At 43.5% G+C, this 16,812-nt stretch overlaps 1 protein-coding gene across 2 annotated transcripts in view; it reads left to right on the forward strand.

Moving 5' to 3' along the window:
- The window catches only part of dock1 (dedicator of cytokinesis 1), a 455,553-nt gene that overhangs the window by 61,488 nt on the left and 377,253 nt on the right, over nt 1–16,812 (forward strand). For both annotated transcript variants that reach the window (XR_013934788.1, XM_080454394.1), the window contains exons 10-14: nt 271–406; nt 2,175–2,247; nt 4,636–4,715; nt 10,223–10,348; nt 11,643–11,767. Coding sequence is in view for 1 of the 2 variants with exons in the window: in XM_080454394.1 (XP_080310520.1) it covers nt 271–406; nt 2,175–2,247; nt 4,636–4,715; nt 10,223–10,348; nt 11,643–11,767 (540 nt within the window). In the remaining variant the exon portion in view is untranslated. The remainder of the gene's footprint in view (nt 1–270; nt 407–2,174; nt 2,248–4,635; nt 4,716–10,222; nt 10,349–11,642; nt 11,768–16,812) is intronic.

The raw sequence follows: 16,812 nt of genomic DNA on the forward strand, positions 1-16,812 counted from the left end.
AATGGTCACAATTTTTAAGAAAAATAGCAGATCTACAAGCTCATAGCGCGGCACTCGGTGCCACGCTATGAGCTTGTATATCTGCTATTTTTGAATAGCCAAAGAAATCTAAAAAATGACACTGATGCGTTCCCGGTCTTAATGCATTAAGCTGTTTGTGCAGACGCTTCCTTTGCTTTTGATTCATACAGTATGCTTTGTGTGCATAACAACATTACCTTTTGCCTCACGGTATAAGGACATCTCTGTCTTTTTGATTTCCATAACCAGGACCTGGGCAGTGAAGACCTGAAGAGAGAGAAGATCAGCTTTGTGTGTCAGATCGTGCGAGTGGGGCGCATGGAGCTGAGAGACAACAACGCCAAGAAGCTCACCTCGGGCCTGAGGAGACCTTTCGGAGTGGCAGGTATGAGCTGTGGTGGTAAAAGTACTCAAATGTTTTACTCAAGTAAAAGTATCAATACTGCAATGTAGAAATACCACAAGTAAAAGTCCGGAATAAAAAATGTACTTGAGCAAAAGTACATTGGCATCAAAATGTACTTAAAGTACCAAAAGTAAAAGTCATTATGCCGAATGTCCGATTTCACAAGCTTTCAAAGAAATCTTTTGAAAATAGCAGATCTACAAGCTCACATGCGACGCATTGTGAGCTTGTAGTTCGGCTATTTTCAAATGTCCGAAATGAATATAGGGCTGAAGTTTTTCAGTTTTTTTGAAGTGTGTGTTTTGTAATAATAATCAAAAACTACAAAGTAACTAGTAGCTAAAGTTTTCAAATAATTGTAGTGGAGTAAAAGTAAATTTGCCTCTGAGATGTAGTAGAGTTAAAGTGAAAGTACAGAAAATTGGAAATACTCCAGTAAAGTAAAAATACCTCAAAACTGTACTCAAGTACAGTACTTGAGTAAATGTACTTAGTTACTTTACACCACTCCAGGTAAAGCTGGAATTTATGCAGTGCGTTGACTGTAGTCAGGTGCTGTTATTCCTGAGCGCAGTCTATTCTGCACTGTGTGTAAAACATAATTTTTGCCACGCCACTGCCAGAGATTTTCAAGTGTTTTCACTCACCTTATATAATAGAATATTTATTCTAAAAAAATAAAAGCCACAGAAACCCCGGAAAAGCTTTTGGCAAGGATATTTATCACGAAAAGCAGCGAAAGCAGGAGGGGGGCCTAGTATACTATAGAGTCCTGGGGTACTCCGATCAACTAAGTATAGGGTTTAGCTGGTTTCAATCAGCAGGGCCCAATTCAAGGAGCCCCTCAACAGCAACCAGGGCTCTCTTACAAAGCAGCGTTGTGCAGTGGCATTGGCATGCCTGCAGATGAAGTATCGTAAATCAACTTGTCATTTTCTTTTCTCGTCAAGTGGCGCTGAGCAAAGAGACTGAGCGAGAGGAGCATCATTTTCTCTGTTGGAGAAACCGCGGGCAAAATGCCAATCTAATTAGTTTAAGATGGAGTTGGAAACGCGCCCACGGGGGACAAATCAAGATCTAATTCCTATTTCGACTTCAGCGTAGATATTCCTGAATTTTGGCCAAACTTATTTATTCGACTGGGCAAAGGGCCCTGGGTGTATACATTAATTATTCAATGCATGGGAGAAATTCTGAGGGCTTAGACATATGGAAAATTCAAACTGTGCCAGGTTCCGAAGTTATAATCACTCCGTTTGAAAAGGATCCTCTAATTGGAATGTAACTACAAAGTTACAGATCACGTGGCTCATTAAGGTTGGAACTTGTTTATTCATTATTTTTTTTCCCAGCAAAAAAATGCAAGCTGCGTTCATCCAAATGTCTGGAGTTGAAAATATTTAAACTGCCAATGACGAGATGTCGCGTCATATTTTGCTATGGCCCACACCGCCAATGACGAGAATGACGAGATTTTGTTTTCAGTGGTTTTCCACTAGATGGCGCTGTTTGCTTGCCTATGGATAACTGTTTGGCTCTCTGTGGAGGAGAGAAGCAGCGGGTCACGTGATTGCCCCCCAAAAAAACACCCCATTTTCTCCCTTGTAATTCGATCTGGAAGAATGGCTTTTCCGGGGTTGTATATCTGCTATTTTTGAATGGCCAAAGAAATCTAAAATGACAGAGATTGAATGGTTTAAGTGGTTGACCTAACCCCCCCCCCTCTCTCCTTTTGTCTTTCCCACAGTCATGGACGTCACGGACATTATAACGGGCAAAATGGACGACGAGGACAAGCAGCATTTCATCCCGTTCCAGCCGTAAGTGGAGGACAAACGAAGCACAGTCATTAAGCAACTATTAGCGCTCACGTTCAGACACCAGAACAAGCATAATGTGAATAGTAGCTTTGGAATAATGATGCCTAATCGAGGGGCAACGCAGTGCTGCTGACACATACCGTGCCCATTATGTCCTTGACACCTGTTTGCCCCGTTGTCTGGGAGTTTGCATAATGTGACTATAAGACCTACGACTATCCATTATTTTCTTAGCAATTATAATGGTAGTTTTTTTTATTAATCAATGAATCAAGAAGCAGTTTTTTTTTTAAATATATATTTTACATTTTTATACTTTGACGGATCGTTTAACCACAAGCCGTTTTTTTTACTTTGTCCAAAAAAATACTGAAAATAGCAGATCTACAAGCTCACTATGTGAGCTTGTAGATCTTGTAGATCAAAGTTTTTGCCTATAATAACAAAATAGGGATTGATTATAAAATTATTATTTATTTATATATAATCTATTAAATCAGTTCTGTTGCAGTTCTGTTGTAAAGATGGTTGCGATGGCTGTGCATGGCCCCCCCTTTTTTTCCCTCTCCTGGAAGACTCGTAATCCTTGACACCTGATTAGCAGGCTTTTAAAGACAGTGGAAGCTCCACTATTCCCCGCAGACTCAATTAAGGCAATCTCATTAACTGCCGCCATTCTGGTGGGACGGCACGCAGCGCCGGGGCTAGACCTTTTCCTTAACGTGATTTCCTGTATAATTGGAAATGCTTCAGATACAAGCAGTTTAACTGGCAGATCACCTCAGTTAACAGTTTTATCTGTGGGCATAAATCGTCTAAATTAGAGCCCTCCGCTGCGAATAAAAGAATGGAGGATGCCTCAAGGATGTACGTGTGTATGTGCACGGGTGAATATTTACCTGCAGGGTGATTTTTTTTTGCTGTCATAGTTTGCTTGTTGTAGTTAAAGTTTAAAGCTCTATATTCAGATAGTAATCATTACTATGGAGTGTTTGTTCAGTGGCAGGGAGACTCCTGTCACTGAACAAACACTTAACCACTTAAACCCCCACACGTTGTCGAGCAAGTTGAAGATGTTTTTTAGAAGTTGTCACAGTCCCTCCGTCTCCCACTCTTCTGTCATCTGTCACTCTACTTTTGGGGAGATGGCCACAGCGCGGATGCCCAACGCACGCACGCACACACGCAGTCACGCACACACACAAGCACGCACGTGCACCTCTCTCTCTCTGCTGCTGTCCAAGCTGTGACACATCTGGCCCTTCCCAAAATCACATCTGCTCCCTCTCTCTTCCGCTCTGTGTCACCGGCTGTCTTCAGTCCATCTGGCTCTCTCTGCACTTGAACCTCTTCAATTTCCAAAAACATTGGTTTTCTTTACTTTGTTGTTTAGCAGAACGGGAATGCATGACTGTGTTGGGATATAGCGGTGGTTCTCAAAACATTTTCATGTCAAGGACCCCCAAATTAATATGTATTTTGCCGCGCAGACCCCCATCTGCAAATATTTTTTTGCCAGCGAGGGACCCTCATACAATATATGAGCTAATATAATCAGAGTCGCTGGACTCATTTGAAGATGGGGAGTCATGGGGAGTCGTGGGGAGTCAGGGGGAGTCATGGGGAGATAAGAATTCAGAATGTCCACAAAAGACACTGGTGTCTAAAAACCGCAACAGGAAAGAGGTGGTGAAATCAGATGGGGCAGTGTGGGTAGGGCATCAAGACCACTGTGGCCCTCAGGGGCATATCATTTCTTGCGGGGCCAACGGCGGGCCACGGCTTCCATGAAATGTCTGTCCTGATCCCTGGTCTCACTCGGTCTCTACTTGGACATCATCAGTGCTATAGAAGAGAGAGAGTTCAAAGAGAGAGAGAGTCCAAACATTGGAACTTCCTCATCGAGATAGACAGAGCATTTCCGCATTCCATTCTTACAGTGGGAGTCTATGCTAGTGCCGTAACTCTCTCTTCAACGGGTCTGGGCATCATCTGCTAAATGATGATCTCTCTCTGTGTCTTCTCTTTCATCCACCCATCCTTGGCTTCTCTGTTAACCGGCTAATATTTTGGCTTCTTCGTCTCCGTCATGGTGTTAGCGTTCGGTTTGTCTCTCCCGTCCTCTTCCTCCTCCTCCTCCTCCTCTCTTGCCTCTCTCATCCCATCCCTTCCTTCACAATCACGTTACCCTCTCTGGCTTCTTCCTTTGCCCCATTCCTTCTCTTTTACACTTCCTTTCCCCTTGTCTTCCTCCCTTCCCTCTCTCCCCTGTGGCGTTTTTTTTTTTTTTTTTTTCTTTTTTGCCTGTCGTGTGCCACACTGCAGGCTAGCGTTGGATGACGCCATGATTCGCCACAAGCAGCTCAACATCTCCCGTTTTTCACCCAGGGTGGCGGGGGAGAACGACTTCCTGCAGACGGTCATCAACAAAGTGATCGCCGCCAAGGAGGTCAACCACAAGGGCCAAGGTACCGTATGCACGGTTTGGAAAATGAGGGCGTCTGCGGCGGTTGTAGATCTATGATTATGGTCGTTGTCGGGACAGACACCTTGTATCTCCATATTTAAACTTTATGTTTTTGTTCATACTTTCATTAATGCCCTACTTTGTCATACAAGAGTGTCACGGAAAAGTGGTGAAAATAGCTGATCTACAAGCTCGCAATGCAGCACAGCTTGTACTGTAGATCTGCGATTTTTTGCTATTTGTTTTAACCCATTAAGACCTGAGGCCGATTCTACGAATGTCTTCTAAATCACAATGTAAAAAAAAATAGCAGATGTACAAGCTCGCTGCGTGGCACGAAGTGATGCATATACCTTGTATATCTGCTATTTTATAGCCAACCAACGCAAAAATCAAAAATGACACAGATGTTGTCGCGGTTTTAATGGATTAAACATTTTAATCCTGTGTGTTTTATACATAACAAATGAAAAGTATTTTAACAAGAGCTTGTGACTAAAATGATAACGACATTGGATCCATTGAAACACAGGTTTACAGCTTTTTTCCCCCTTCGTTTCCTGAAAAGTAACGGATTTGGACGCAAGTTTTCCGCCCGGCAGCGACGTTTAACGAGAGGCCATGTCTCTCTCTGTAACATTTTCGTCTTTTTGTCAATATGTGCGCCACACGTATTGAGGTCAACACGACCTGAGCAAAAAAAAAGCATACCAGGAAATGTCCTTGCTTCAGGCCCGTGCGACTATTTATGTAATTGTTTTGTGCTAATTGGAGTCAAGGGGTCCGGGACTGTTATTGAAAGACAAAGCAAAGCAGTAAAAAAGGTTAGAAAGCCCTGGTATATTTATGTATTTATTTTATTGTATACTGTCCCTACGATGTCCCCCAATCCTCTCTCCGCTCTCTCTCTCTCTCTCAGACGATGTGTCTCACATTACAACGTCTTCTTCACGTCAAGAACCCTCATTATAAATCACCGCTCGTACTATAAATACAGTCTGCCGTATCACCATGGCTACAGGATCCAAGTAATTCAGCTGTTAATTAAGCCCACGATTCATCTGCAAATCCTTGATTTTTTTTTCCTTTCTTTTTATTTTTCATCATTGATTTCGTGTCCTTGGTTAGAATAACCCTGGCAGTCTCATTGAGGGTGTGTGCGCGCTCGTGTGTATGTGTGTGTGTGTGTGTGTGTAGTTTTACTGTACTTCTGAGGACCAGATGTCTCCACAAATGTAGTAGAATTTGAGAAATAGACATTGTGAGAAATTAATAATTTCATGGTTAAAAAAAGAATATTGCGGGAATTAGGCTTACAATTAGGAAAAAAAGATTCTGCTTGGGGTTAGGATTAGATTTGGGGTTAAGAGTTATGCTTCATTAGTTGCCCCACTGGTGTCGTGTCGTGCACCAAAGATCGCAGCGCGAGAGCTTCTAGATCGAATATTTTGGGCTTACGGTTAACCCATTAAGACCGGTAACGCATCTGTGTCATTTTCGATTTCTTTGGCTATTCAAAAATAGCAGATATACAAGCTCGTAGTGCGAAAAAGCTAACATTTGTAACTCAAATCTTTGCTTCTTGGGGGGTGGTCCCTGGAACAATATGTTTTGAGATGGGGGGGGGTCCGCGGCCAAATACATTTTGGGTCGTCCTTGACATGAAAAAGTTTGAGAACCACTGATATAGAAACATAAGTATTTTCAGAAAACTGTTAGGATTTAGAAGACATTTTGTAGAATCGGTCTCAGGTCTTAGCTCTTAAACTGCCAGGGTTTTTCAAAAATAGTACTCAAAAACTGCCAGCAGTTTACATGGTAAAACATAGGAAAAATGTTATTTATTTCTCCGTTAATTTTTTAACGTTGAAGTGAATGGAGCAGCAACTTTTTGGAAAATGTTATCTCCTGGTTCTTTGTGAAGAACGGAAACAAATTGAGAATTATTTTAGATTTGTTTAATTTTGTTTTTTATTAAAAAAAACAAAAACGTTTATAAATGTTTTCGGCAGGCAATAGCTTAATTCTCGAAAACGTTTATAAACGTTTTTGGCAGGGAGAGAGTTAATGGCTTAAACATTTATAAAATTTACGTCGTAAAAAAAAGGCCAATGTCCTCTCACTTATAGTAATACAAACCTGTGTGTGTGTGTGTGTGTGTGTGTGTGTGGTGGGGAGCCGTAGAAACATGTGGAGTCGTTGGACAGCCTCTATGGTCCTTGTCATGTCCTATGAAGATGTTCTTGGATAAATGTCAGGCCTGCTGCTGGTCAAGGGGAGGGGGGGGTGGTGGAGAGGGGGGCGGTGCGTCCAGTCCGGCTGTCGGTTCACGCTCGCATATCAAAAGGCTTCCTGGAGCTGGAGAGGGGGAGATTTGTCACTCAGGACCACTATTATTATTATTGGAGCTCTGTGGTGGAGGCTAGAATAAAGACACAAGGATTCAGAGAACAGCCAGCAGTCAGCAGGAGCGTGTCAGGAGGGCAATTTGGGATGAGAGACTTTTAACCCATTAAGACCGGGAAAGCATCGGTGTCATTTTTTTTTAGATTTCTTTGGCTATTAAAAACAAATAGCAGATCTACAAGCTCATAGCGTGGCACCGAGTGCCGCGCGCGCTATGAGCTTGTAGATTTTAACTCAAATATTTGCTGCTGGGGATTCCACAAATGTCTTCTAAATCCTAACAGTTTTTTTTTTAAACTTGTTGTTGCTCAGTGGTTCTCAAACTTATTCATGTCAAGGACCCCCAAAACTATGTATTTGGCCGCGGACCCCCATCTCAAAATATTTTGTTCCAGGGACCCCCAGAAACAAAGATTTGAGTAAAAAATCTTCGCTTTCCAAAAAATATATATTCAAAGATTTGCACAATTTTTTTTTTTGCAGATCTACAAGTTCAGTATGAGCTTGTATTATCTGCTATTTTTGAATAGCCCAAATAAATAGAAAAAATTACACAGATGCTTTTCCGGATTGAATGGGTTAATTGGATAACAGTGTCATTTGGAGGCAAACCTCTCTCTCTGTGTGTGCGCGCGCGCGTGTGTGTGTGTGTGTGTGTACTGTGTAGGTGGGGGAGTGCTATGATGTGTCTCAGCGTGAGTGTGTTCCTGCACACCTCCTTTTCTTGGCGATAGGCTTCTAATTCCTGATTCGGAGCTCGGTGCCGCAAACCGTAAAAAAACAGCCGATCTACAAGCCCACAACGACTGGAATCGGAACGCGCCGTGGGGCTTGTAGATCGGCTATTTTCGGTGCGTGACACCGGCGCGCGACCAAAGTATAAATCAGGCTTTGAGTGATGCCAAGCCCCGCACCGTGCCGCGGCACAGGCACACTGCCCGAGCCCTCATTAAACGCAGGCCAAAACGACCAAAAGAGGACCCGACAACCTGCCGCTGTTGTTCAATTGTGAGCGGATACGAGCCAAAGGAAATCCCCCTGAGGGGTCCTTTGTTTCACAATTAGACTGAGAGCCCACACCGTGACCCACCCTCTCTCTCTCCTGCATCACAGTCACAGGTCACTCTCTCCCTCTGCCCAATTATTTGAGGCTGGAAATTTACCGGGTCTGCTGCACTCCGTGCTGAATCATTTGAATGTGTCTCACCTGAAATTTCACCGGTTTTCGGCACAGAGTAGCAAAGCTCAAAGGCAGGTGGGAAAGGAATAAGCTTTATTCATTTTAACCCATTAAGTCCGGGAACGCATCTGTGTCATTTTAAGATTTATTTTGGCTATTCAAAAAATAGCAGATATTATGAGCTTGTAGATCTGCTATTTTTTTGAAAAATCATGGGAAATGTCTGCAAATCTTTGAATATATATTTTTGTTCCAGGGACCTCCAAAAGCAAAGATTTGAGTTAAAAAATGTTTGCTTTAAAAAATATAAAACTCAAAGATTTGCCCACATTTTCATGACTTTTTCAAAAAATTGCGCTATGAGCTTGCAGATCTGCAATTTTAGATTAGCCAAAGTATAAAATAATGGTTATAGCTCAAATCTAAAATGACACAGATGCGTTCCCGGATTGAATGGGTTAAAGTTGTCGTAGAACAAAGCGATGTCTTGTAAATGATTCAGCTTTGTTCAGGTAATGTTACCAGCTCAAGGTTTCTCTCCAATTGACTTTTAATTGCACTTTTGTATCTAACGCTTTTGTCTCGTTTTCTCTGTTATGTCTTCTTCCTAATCACATCCTGGAGGGTAGCTTACATTCAAAGGATTTTTTTCTCTTTCTCCTAGTCCTCTCCCTCTTTGTAGTCTCGCGTAGCCAGACGATCGTGGATCTCTGTGTCTTTCAATGGACACGGCCCCTAACTAAGTGCGCATCATTCGATACCGCCGTCCTCAACTGACTGCGTTTACCCTGGGTGGGGGGGGGGGGGGGCCCTCTTGTCACCAAGTCTATGGGTCACTCTGAACCTGACCCAATTCAATTCAAAGGAGCTTTATTGGCATGAGAAAACATACTTTTACATTGCCAAAGCAAGTGTCAAAACATAATAAAAACGGTTGAAAATGGGGGAAGTATATACAGTTGGAGGGGGTACAGCTTTGTGTTAAGCAGAGCTATGTCACATTGTGTCGTTATACACATGTTATATGTACAGGGTATACAGCTTTTTGAGACAAATAGCAGCAATCACTTTTGGACAAATAGCAGCATTTTTTCTCAAAACTATTTAAATAGTGTACAAAAAAGCCTCAGATTTAAAATGTGTTTAAAGGTTGCAGCTCTGTTTATATGTGCCAGTAGGTTTAGAGGTCTATACTCGGGACACTCCATGGTTAGTAGTCCTTAGGGTGGTTGTATTCCATTGGCTAACCTTCTCTTATCGCAACAGTTCACAAATCTTGCTGCTGTGTTCGCACATTGTTGAATTTCTCCCAGTCGGAGCATGTGAGCGGAGTGGAGCGGGTGGAAATGCCGCACGGCGCTCCAGGGGGCTGGTTTCACACTCGCTGTTCGCTCACGTTGACCCCCCCCCCCGCGCTCCGCTCCCCGTCGCTCCGTCGCTCACGTTGATTTGCGCACCTCTCGCTCCATGCTCCGCTCAAACAGGGCCACTCAACAGTAAAAAAAAAGAAAGAAAAGAAAGTAGAAATTCTAATTAAATCTTGATCAAGGACGTGCGCAGCGGTGCGCTGTGCACTGCTGGATGTCTGTGTGTCTCTGAGTCCGTGCGACCGGGCATGCTCAAACATTAAGTGCGCGGCCCCCGCTGTGGCTCAGAGTAGCGCTCCAACCTTTTTATAAACCAGCTCCACGCTCACGTCAAAATCGCGTCGCTTTACTCCTCGCTCCGCTCCGCTCACATGCTCTGCTCCCAGTAGCAGTAGGTATGGGAGTTTTTTGTCGTTGGTCATGTTTTCAAACTCACTTTGGGTGTATGTAATCTGTGGGAAATATGTGTATCTGGTGTCTTGGTATAGTATAGTGGCCCACTGACCCCAACTGACTGCGTTTCCCTGTGTGTGTGGGTTCCCTCTTTGTCACCAGGTCTGTGGGTCACTCTGAAGCTGCTTCCCGGAGACATCCACCAAATCAGGAAGGACTTCCCTCATCTGGTGGACCGCTCCACCGCCGTGGCGCGCAAGATGGGCTTCCCTGAGATCATCATGCCAGGTTAGTATAGGGCCATGTCACCATTATGACTTTTTACCTGACGATTAATTGTCAGACAAATAATTGCAATTAACGATGTAAGCCGTGCTATTTCCACTATTTTTGAAAATGTTAGATTTTTTTTTCAACATGGAAATGATTATGACAATTATGCAAAAATAATTGCGGTTAGGCCATTATGTAAAAATTGTGACAGGCCAACAGGTTAGAGGCGCTTTTCTTTTCCCTGAAGCTGTACCTCGACTGCTTGTCCTGACCCACGGATTTACTGGATGGGCTCTTTGTTCTGGTGGTGTCAGAGACTTATAAATACTCATGAATGAAAACGTATAGTATTTCTGTCAGATAACTCACGAATAGATTGAGCCAATATTATAGATTGAATATATTGAAGCAATATTATAGAATGAGAATACAAGTGTGGATGTAATATTTTATCTTGGCGTTCAGGCTCTGCTCTATTTTTTGTCTCCCTGCTCAGCGCAATTCAGACAACCATCATTAACCATTAAGAGCAGGGAGATAGATATATAATAAGAACCCCCCATGGGGAACAGACCAATAGCAGAGCCTACTGGTGGTGCTGGGGTGGTGGTGGGAGCAAACGCCGCATGACAACAATCCAGAACACAGCGGATGGAACGCCTGATTCAAGTGACTTAAATAGCCGCCCAATTGGACAGCTGATTGCCACGTCAGTGTATGACGTATGGATATTGCATGACGCTGTAAACAGCCACATAGAATGAGCATGCATGTAACCTCTCGAGTGTATGCTGCCAGAACTAACTGGCAGGCTACGTATAATATTTGACTGTGTCCAAGCCCAAGGCACAACACCTCCTACTTACTGTCATTTAAACACCAACAAATAGTGAAAATAGCTTACCTACGAGGTCACAATGTGGTGCAACGTGACACATTGTGAGCTTGTTTTCGCTATTAGGAACATTTTGAAACATTTTGCCTATAATTACATGCCCCAAAATACGGGCGCCGGGTTGAAATTGGTTAAGCCAAAGGGCTGGCTTATTAGCCCGAGCGGGAGGAAAAATGATTTTCCAGGCATTCGTGTGGTCGGGGCAATGACGAAATAATGTGAAATAGAAATAATAGCATTCATTGCAACAATTATGGTTAGTCATGTTTGTTGCCACGCTGGGTTCATTTCGCTGTGAGGTCGGTGTCACAGTGACTGTGTTCAGTGCTCATTGTCACCTCAGGCAAATAAATAGATCAAATCTAGTACTCCATATTGGTAATCAAGAAATAACATATTTCCCTTCTTTTCAAGGTGACGTGCGAAATGACATCTACGTGACCCTGGTCCAGGGGGAGTTTGACAAAGGCAGCAAGACCACGCCTAAAAACGTGGAGGTGACCATGTCCGTCTACGACGAGGACGGCAAGAAACTGGACGTAGGAGTTTTATTATTATTAATAATTTATTTTCGGGGCATGTTTTATTTGATAGACGCCTCTGGTGATAAACCCAGCCCCATATTTGCATACTGGTTCCTGATTGGTGCCCCACAACCTCTGGGGCAGCGAAATCCAATCACAACGAAGCGGGACCAGATCTGAGGGCAATTTCTTTTTTGCACTGGCAGAGTCGTCCAGGCTAGTATTATCCGCTCGGCCGTAAGGTCGCCGCAGTAGGAGTTTTTATAATGGAATTTCACAGCCATTATTTTGCATTTCACCTGGTCTGAAAGAGACTGCAGAACTCTGCTATGCACATTGGATATTTGCCCGTATTTTTTCGATTTCGACTCGTCACGTTCACCCGTATTCTTTATTTTAAAATGTAACCGAAACTCGTGGAGGAGCTTGCACTGGGGAGAATTTCACCCACTCTTTTTTACACCCGTTCTAAAAACGTGTTGTGTTGTGTGGCGTGACAATAAATTGAAGTCGAGTCGAGTTGAATCATCCGTCAGTCGGACAACAAGGGCCTGATGTGTCTCCGAGACAGCCCTGTGATTTACGGGGCTTCTCTGTAATCTCACACAGCTCAGTGCACCACTTAGCTCAACCTGCTGCCTGCCTGACTGCTCCCACACAGCAGCTACACAGGCCCACAATGTCTACCTGCACCTTAAAATGAAGCTCACCACCTTAACCCATTAAGACCGGGAACGCATCTGTGTCACTTGAGATTTCTTTGGCTATTCAAAAATATCAGATCTACAAGCTCATAGTGCGGCACCGAGTGCCGCACTATGAGCTTGTAGATCTGCTATTTTTGAAAAATCGTGAAAATGTGTGCAAATATTTGAATATATATATATTTTTAAAGCGAACGTTTGCAACTCAAATCTGGGGGTCCCTGGAACAAAATATTTTGAGGTCCGCGTCCAAATACATATCATTTTGGGGGTCCTTGAAATTTGAGAACCACTGATTATAGCAACATGTTTTTTCAAAAGAAATTAGAAGACATTTTTTGAATCCCCAGAAGCAAAGATTTGAGTTACTGTTCGCTTTAAAAAATATGCATTCAAAGATTTGCAAAAAATGTCCATGATTTTTCAAAAATAGCAGATATACAAGTTCATAGCGCGGCACTCGGTGCGGCGCTATGAGCTTGTAGATCTGCCATTTTTAAATAGCCAAAGAAATCTAAAAATGACACAGATGCGTTCTTGGTCTTAATGGGTTAAAATGATGATGCTCACCACCTACAAGGCGCTTCACAACCTGGCTCATCCCTACCTCTCTGACCCCCTCAAGCCGCATGTTCCGTCCCGTTCGCTCAGGTCCAGTGATGCCGGCCTCCATCGTACGATGGTATAAATCTAATAGAATCTAAGGCCACAACCTTTTATCATTGTCACAGTAGCCGGGGTGAACGCAGCACATGGGAGCAGAGCGACATTAATGTGCAAATAAAACATTTTGCTTTGATTCAGAGAATCTGCCCACTGTGACCCTTTTTACTCTGATGTTTTATCATCGTCATCGACGTCCCCTTGACTTTCTTTACCCTTCATGGGCTTCTAGTTAATAGGAAATATGAGAGAGGGGTGGGAGAGTAGCGGTGGGACAGGCAGGGCGGGACAGGAGGGTTGAATGGGTGGGGCACGGGGTTCAGGTTCAGATTCTGTACACACGTTTGTGCGTTGTACATGTGGATGTGCTTCTCATGGACTGAATCGTGTGTGTGTGCGTGTGCGTGTGTGTGTCTGTGTGTGTGTGTGTATGCGCGTGCACGCAAACTGCTGGGACTTGATTAAACGTGTCCAGCTCCCGACGGATGATGGAAGAGCGACTGAAGATGATGATACTCATTCCAGTGGGAGGGATCATGGGAGGGTTCGGTGGAGGCCTCCCGGGGCGGGGGATCAGATTCGGGGGATTGGATGAACACAGAAAGAACGCCACCGGGCCTCAGCGTGCCTGGCTTTATTATTTAGTCACAGATCGAGAGGAAGAAGAACACGGATCAGTCGATGACGATTAGGCCTAGCGGAGGATGATGTGGTGTTGGTGTGCAGCCTCCAGAGTGTTAACGAGGCCCTTAGTGTTTGGGGGGGGGGGGATAGCACGTCCCTTTTGACTACCACACTAATTATCCCTTTAAGACCTGAGGCCCATTCAATTACATTTAATGTCTTCTAAATCCTAACAGTTTAAAAACAAAAACAAAACATACTTGACTGGACTGCACTCTCCACCAGGGTGTCTCATCGAGGGTGTTGTGCTCATCCACTGGTGAGCGTCTCATCCGTGTCTACCAAGTTGTATTTTAGCTGTATTTGTATTCAAGGCTGCCGTTTTTTTTTCACAGTTTTTTTTCTCGCTTGTAATGATTTACGGAGACGGCTCTCCACAATGATTAAGAAACATCGATCAGGCCCACGGGACGGGGATGGGGATGGGGGGGTGGTGATTTTCACCGCCACAGTGTCCTTGGGAGCCAGTTTGGTGGAAGAAGTACTCCCCATTTCTTTACTTAACCTGTTAAATGGTAAATAAATGGTGCATTTATATTGCGCTTTTATCTAAAGCATAGATTGTGCATTGCATTCACCCATTCACACGCACATTCACACACCGATGATGGAGGAAACCATGCAAGGCACCAACCTGCTCGTTGGGAACAATTAAAGGGGTTTCAGCGTCTTGCTCAAGGACACTTCGACACTAACTTTCGGCGAGCCCGGGATCGAACTGGGAACCTTTTTGGTTCCCAAGCGGACGCTCTACCTCCTGAGCCACTGCCGCCCCTAATTAAAAACGGGAAAGCGTCTGTGTCATTTTAGAATTTTACCACTTTTAACCATTATTTTATGCTTTGGCTATTCAAAAATAGCAAAGAATTGTGCAAATCTTTGAATATATATATATTTTAAAGCGAGCATTTAAACTCAAATCTTTTCTTCATGAATTCAAGTCCCCATGGGGTGACTAATTGATAGAAAAAAAGTCATTTTGGGGGTGAACTATCCCTTTAAGTACAGTACTTACTACTTAGTTACTTTCCACCTCTGTTTGGAGTGAAGGAGCCTCCTTTGAGCCTCACGTCTCTAAAACGTTTTTCTTCTGGCTTTCGGCTGACGAAATGATTCCGTCTCATCTCTATTATCCGAATCCCCGGAGATCAGCCGTAATTGGTTAAATGCTCTGTCTTCGCCGATTGTAATTGGCAGCGAGGACATTCAGTGGGAGATGAGAGGCACTTCCTGTCATTTCCTGCGATTATGTCCAGTCCCTGAGTGATGTGTGATTAAAAAATAAATAAGTAACTTCCCTTCGCCCTGTAGCAAAGGAAACACAGTCATTTCATGAAATACAGCAGCATCACATTCACTGACTCTTAAAGGTAGTGTACTGTTAGTGGTATTTTTTGTTGTTGTTAGGGTTGTAACAAAAAGTTCTAAAGCTCTATATTCTGGTAGTAATCATTGCTGTAACGTATTCGTTCAGTAACAGGGGTCTTCCCCATCTCTCTAGCTCTTTAATAAACAGAAAATACTTTTTCAGGTTGCTATTTTCAGCCCATCAGGAAAAATTACCCATTTATCATCAGCTTATTTAAAAGATTACGATAATTTTAATAAAGTAATAAAACACTTTTTTTTTTAATTGACGGAAATCTCCGTCAATGCAGGGAATGTGTTAATACTATATCATAGTAAATGAAAAGTCCATTTCAGGTTTTCTCCCCCTTTCTCTCTGTCTCCTTCTTTCTCGTTGTGCTTCTCCATTTAGTGTCCTGTCAGGTCTTTGCCTGTTGGCTTCCTCTCTCCTGCACTCTGTGTCCGGGTCTGTGTCTCTCCTTTTTTAAGAGGGTGCTTGGTGCTGTTGTAAAGCCCAGAGCCTGGACACAACGTACCCATCACACTGACACATTAACCCATTAAGACCGGGAACGCATCTGTGTCATTTTAGATTTTTAGCTATCAACCATTATTGTTATACTTTGGCTATTAAAAAATAGCAGATATACAAGCTCATACGAGCTACGAGCTTGTAGATGTGTGCAAATCTTTGAATATATATATATATTTTAAACAACATTTTTAACCCAAATCTTCGCTTCTGGGGAGCACCACTGATATAACAACAATAGTTTTTCAGAAAAATTAAGACATTTTGTTTGACAGTTACAAATGTTTGCTTGAAAAAATATATATTCAAAGATTTGCAAAAAAAAAAAATCACAATTAAAAGAAATAGCAGATCTATATCTATATCTGCTGTTTTTGAATAGCCAAACAAATCTAAAATGACACAGATGTGTTCCCTGACTGAATGGGTTAACACACTCCTGCAAACCTCTCTCTCTCTCTCTCTCTCTCTCTCTCTCCCTCTTTCTTTCTCTCTCACCTGCGTTCCGGGCCCTAAGCCCAGACGTGCTGCTGCATTGTCTCACTGTCTCCCCGTCTCCCTGTCTCCCCCTCTCCCCCCTACGTTCCAAGCTGTCATGAGTTGTAGCCGCTTGGCGCACTGGTTCTGGAAGTGTGGGGTTTGTTTTGTGGGGAGTCCTTGAGGGGGGAGTCCTTGAGGGGGGAAATCCCCTCCCATCCCCTCCCCATGCAAAAATGTGTTAATAAAGCTTCACAATCGGTTCTAACCACTTTAGCCCCTATTTTATACTTCGGCTATTCCGAAATAGCCGATCTACAAAACGGTTCCAGATGGGGGCGTCCGTGACCAAACATTTTGGGGGGCTTTCCTTGAAATGAAAGTGTTTCGAGACGACAAGGGCTAGAGTAGCTGTGCCAGCAAACATAAAAGCAACATGCACCTGAACCCGCCCCCCGGAGCCCCCCTTCCTGCTCTGCCCTGCACGGCTCGCTGGAAGACGGGGAAGAAGCCTGTTATTCCTCATAATTGCTGGTTGTCAGAAGGCATTAGTGTTAGAGTGTGTCAGCCCCCCCTCCCCCTCTCCATCCTCCACTAAAGCACACTGGCTGGCCAGAGCACTGAGGAGAGTGATATGGCTGAGGGCTGACTGA

The sequence above is a fragment of the Gymnoscopelus braueri genome, assembly GCF_963280865.1.
Source record: "Gymnoscopelus braueri genome assembly, chromosome: 17".
NCBI lineage: Eukaryota > Metazoa > Chordata > Actinopteri > Myctophiformes > Myctophidae > Gymnoscopelus > Gymnoscopelus braueri.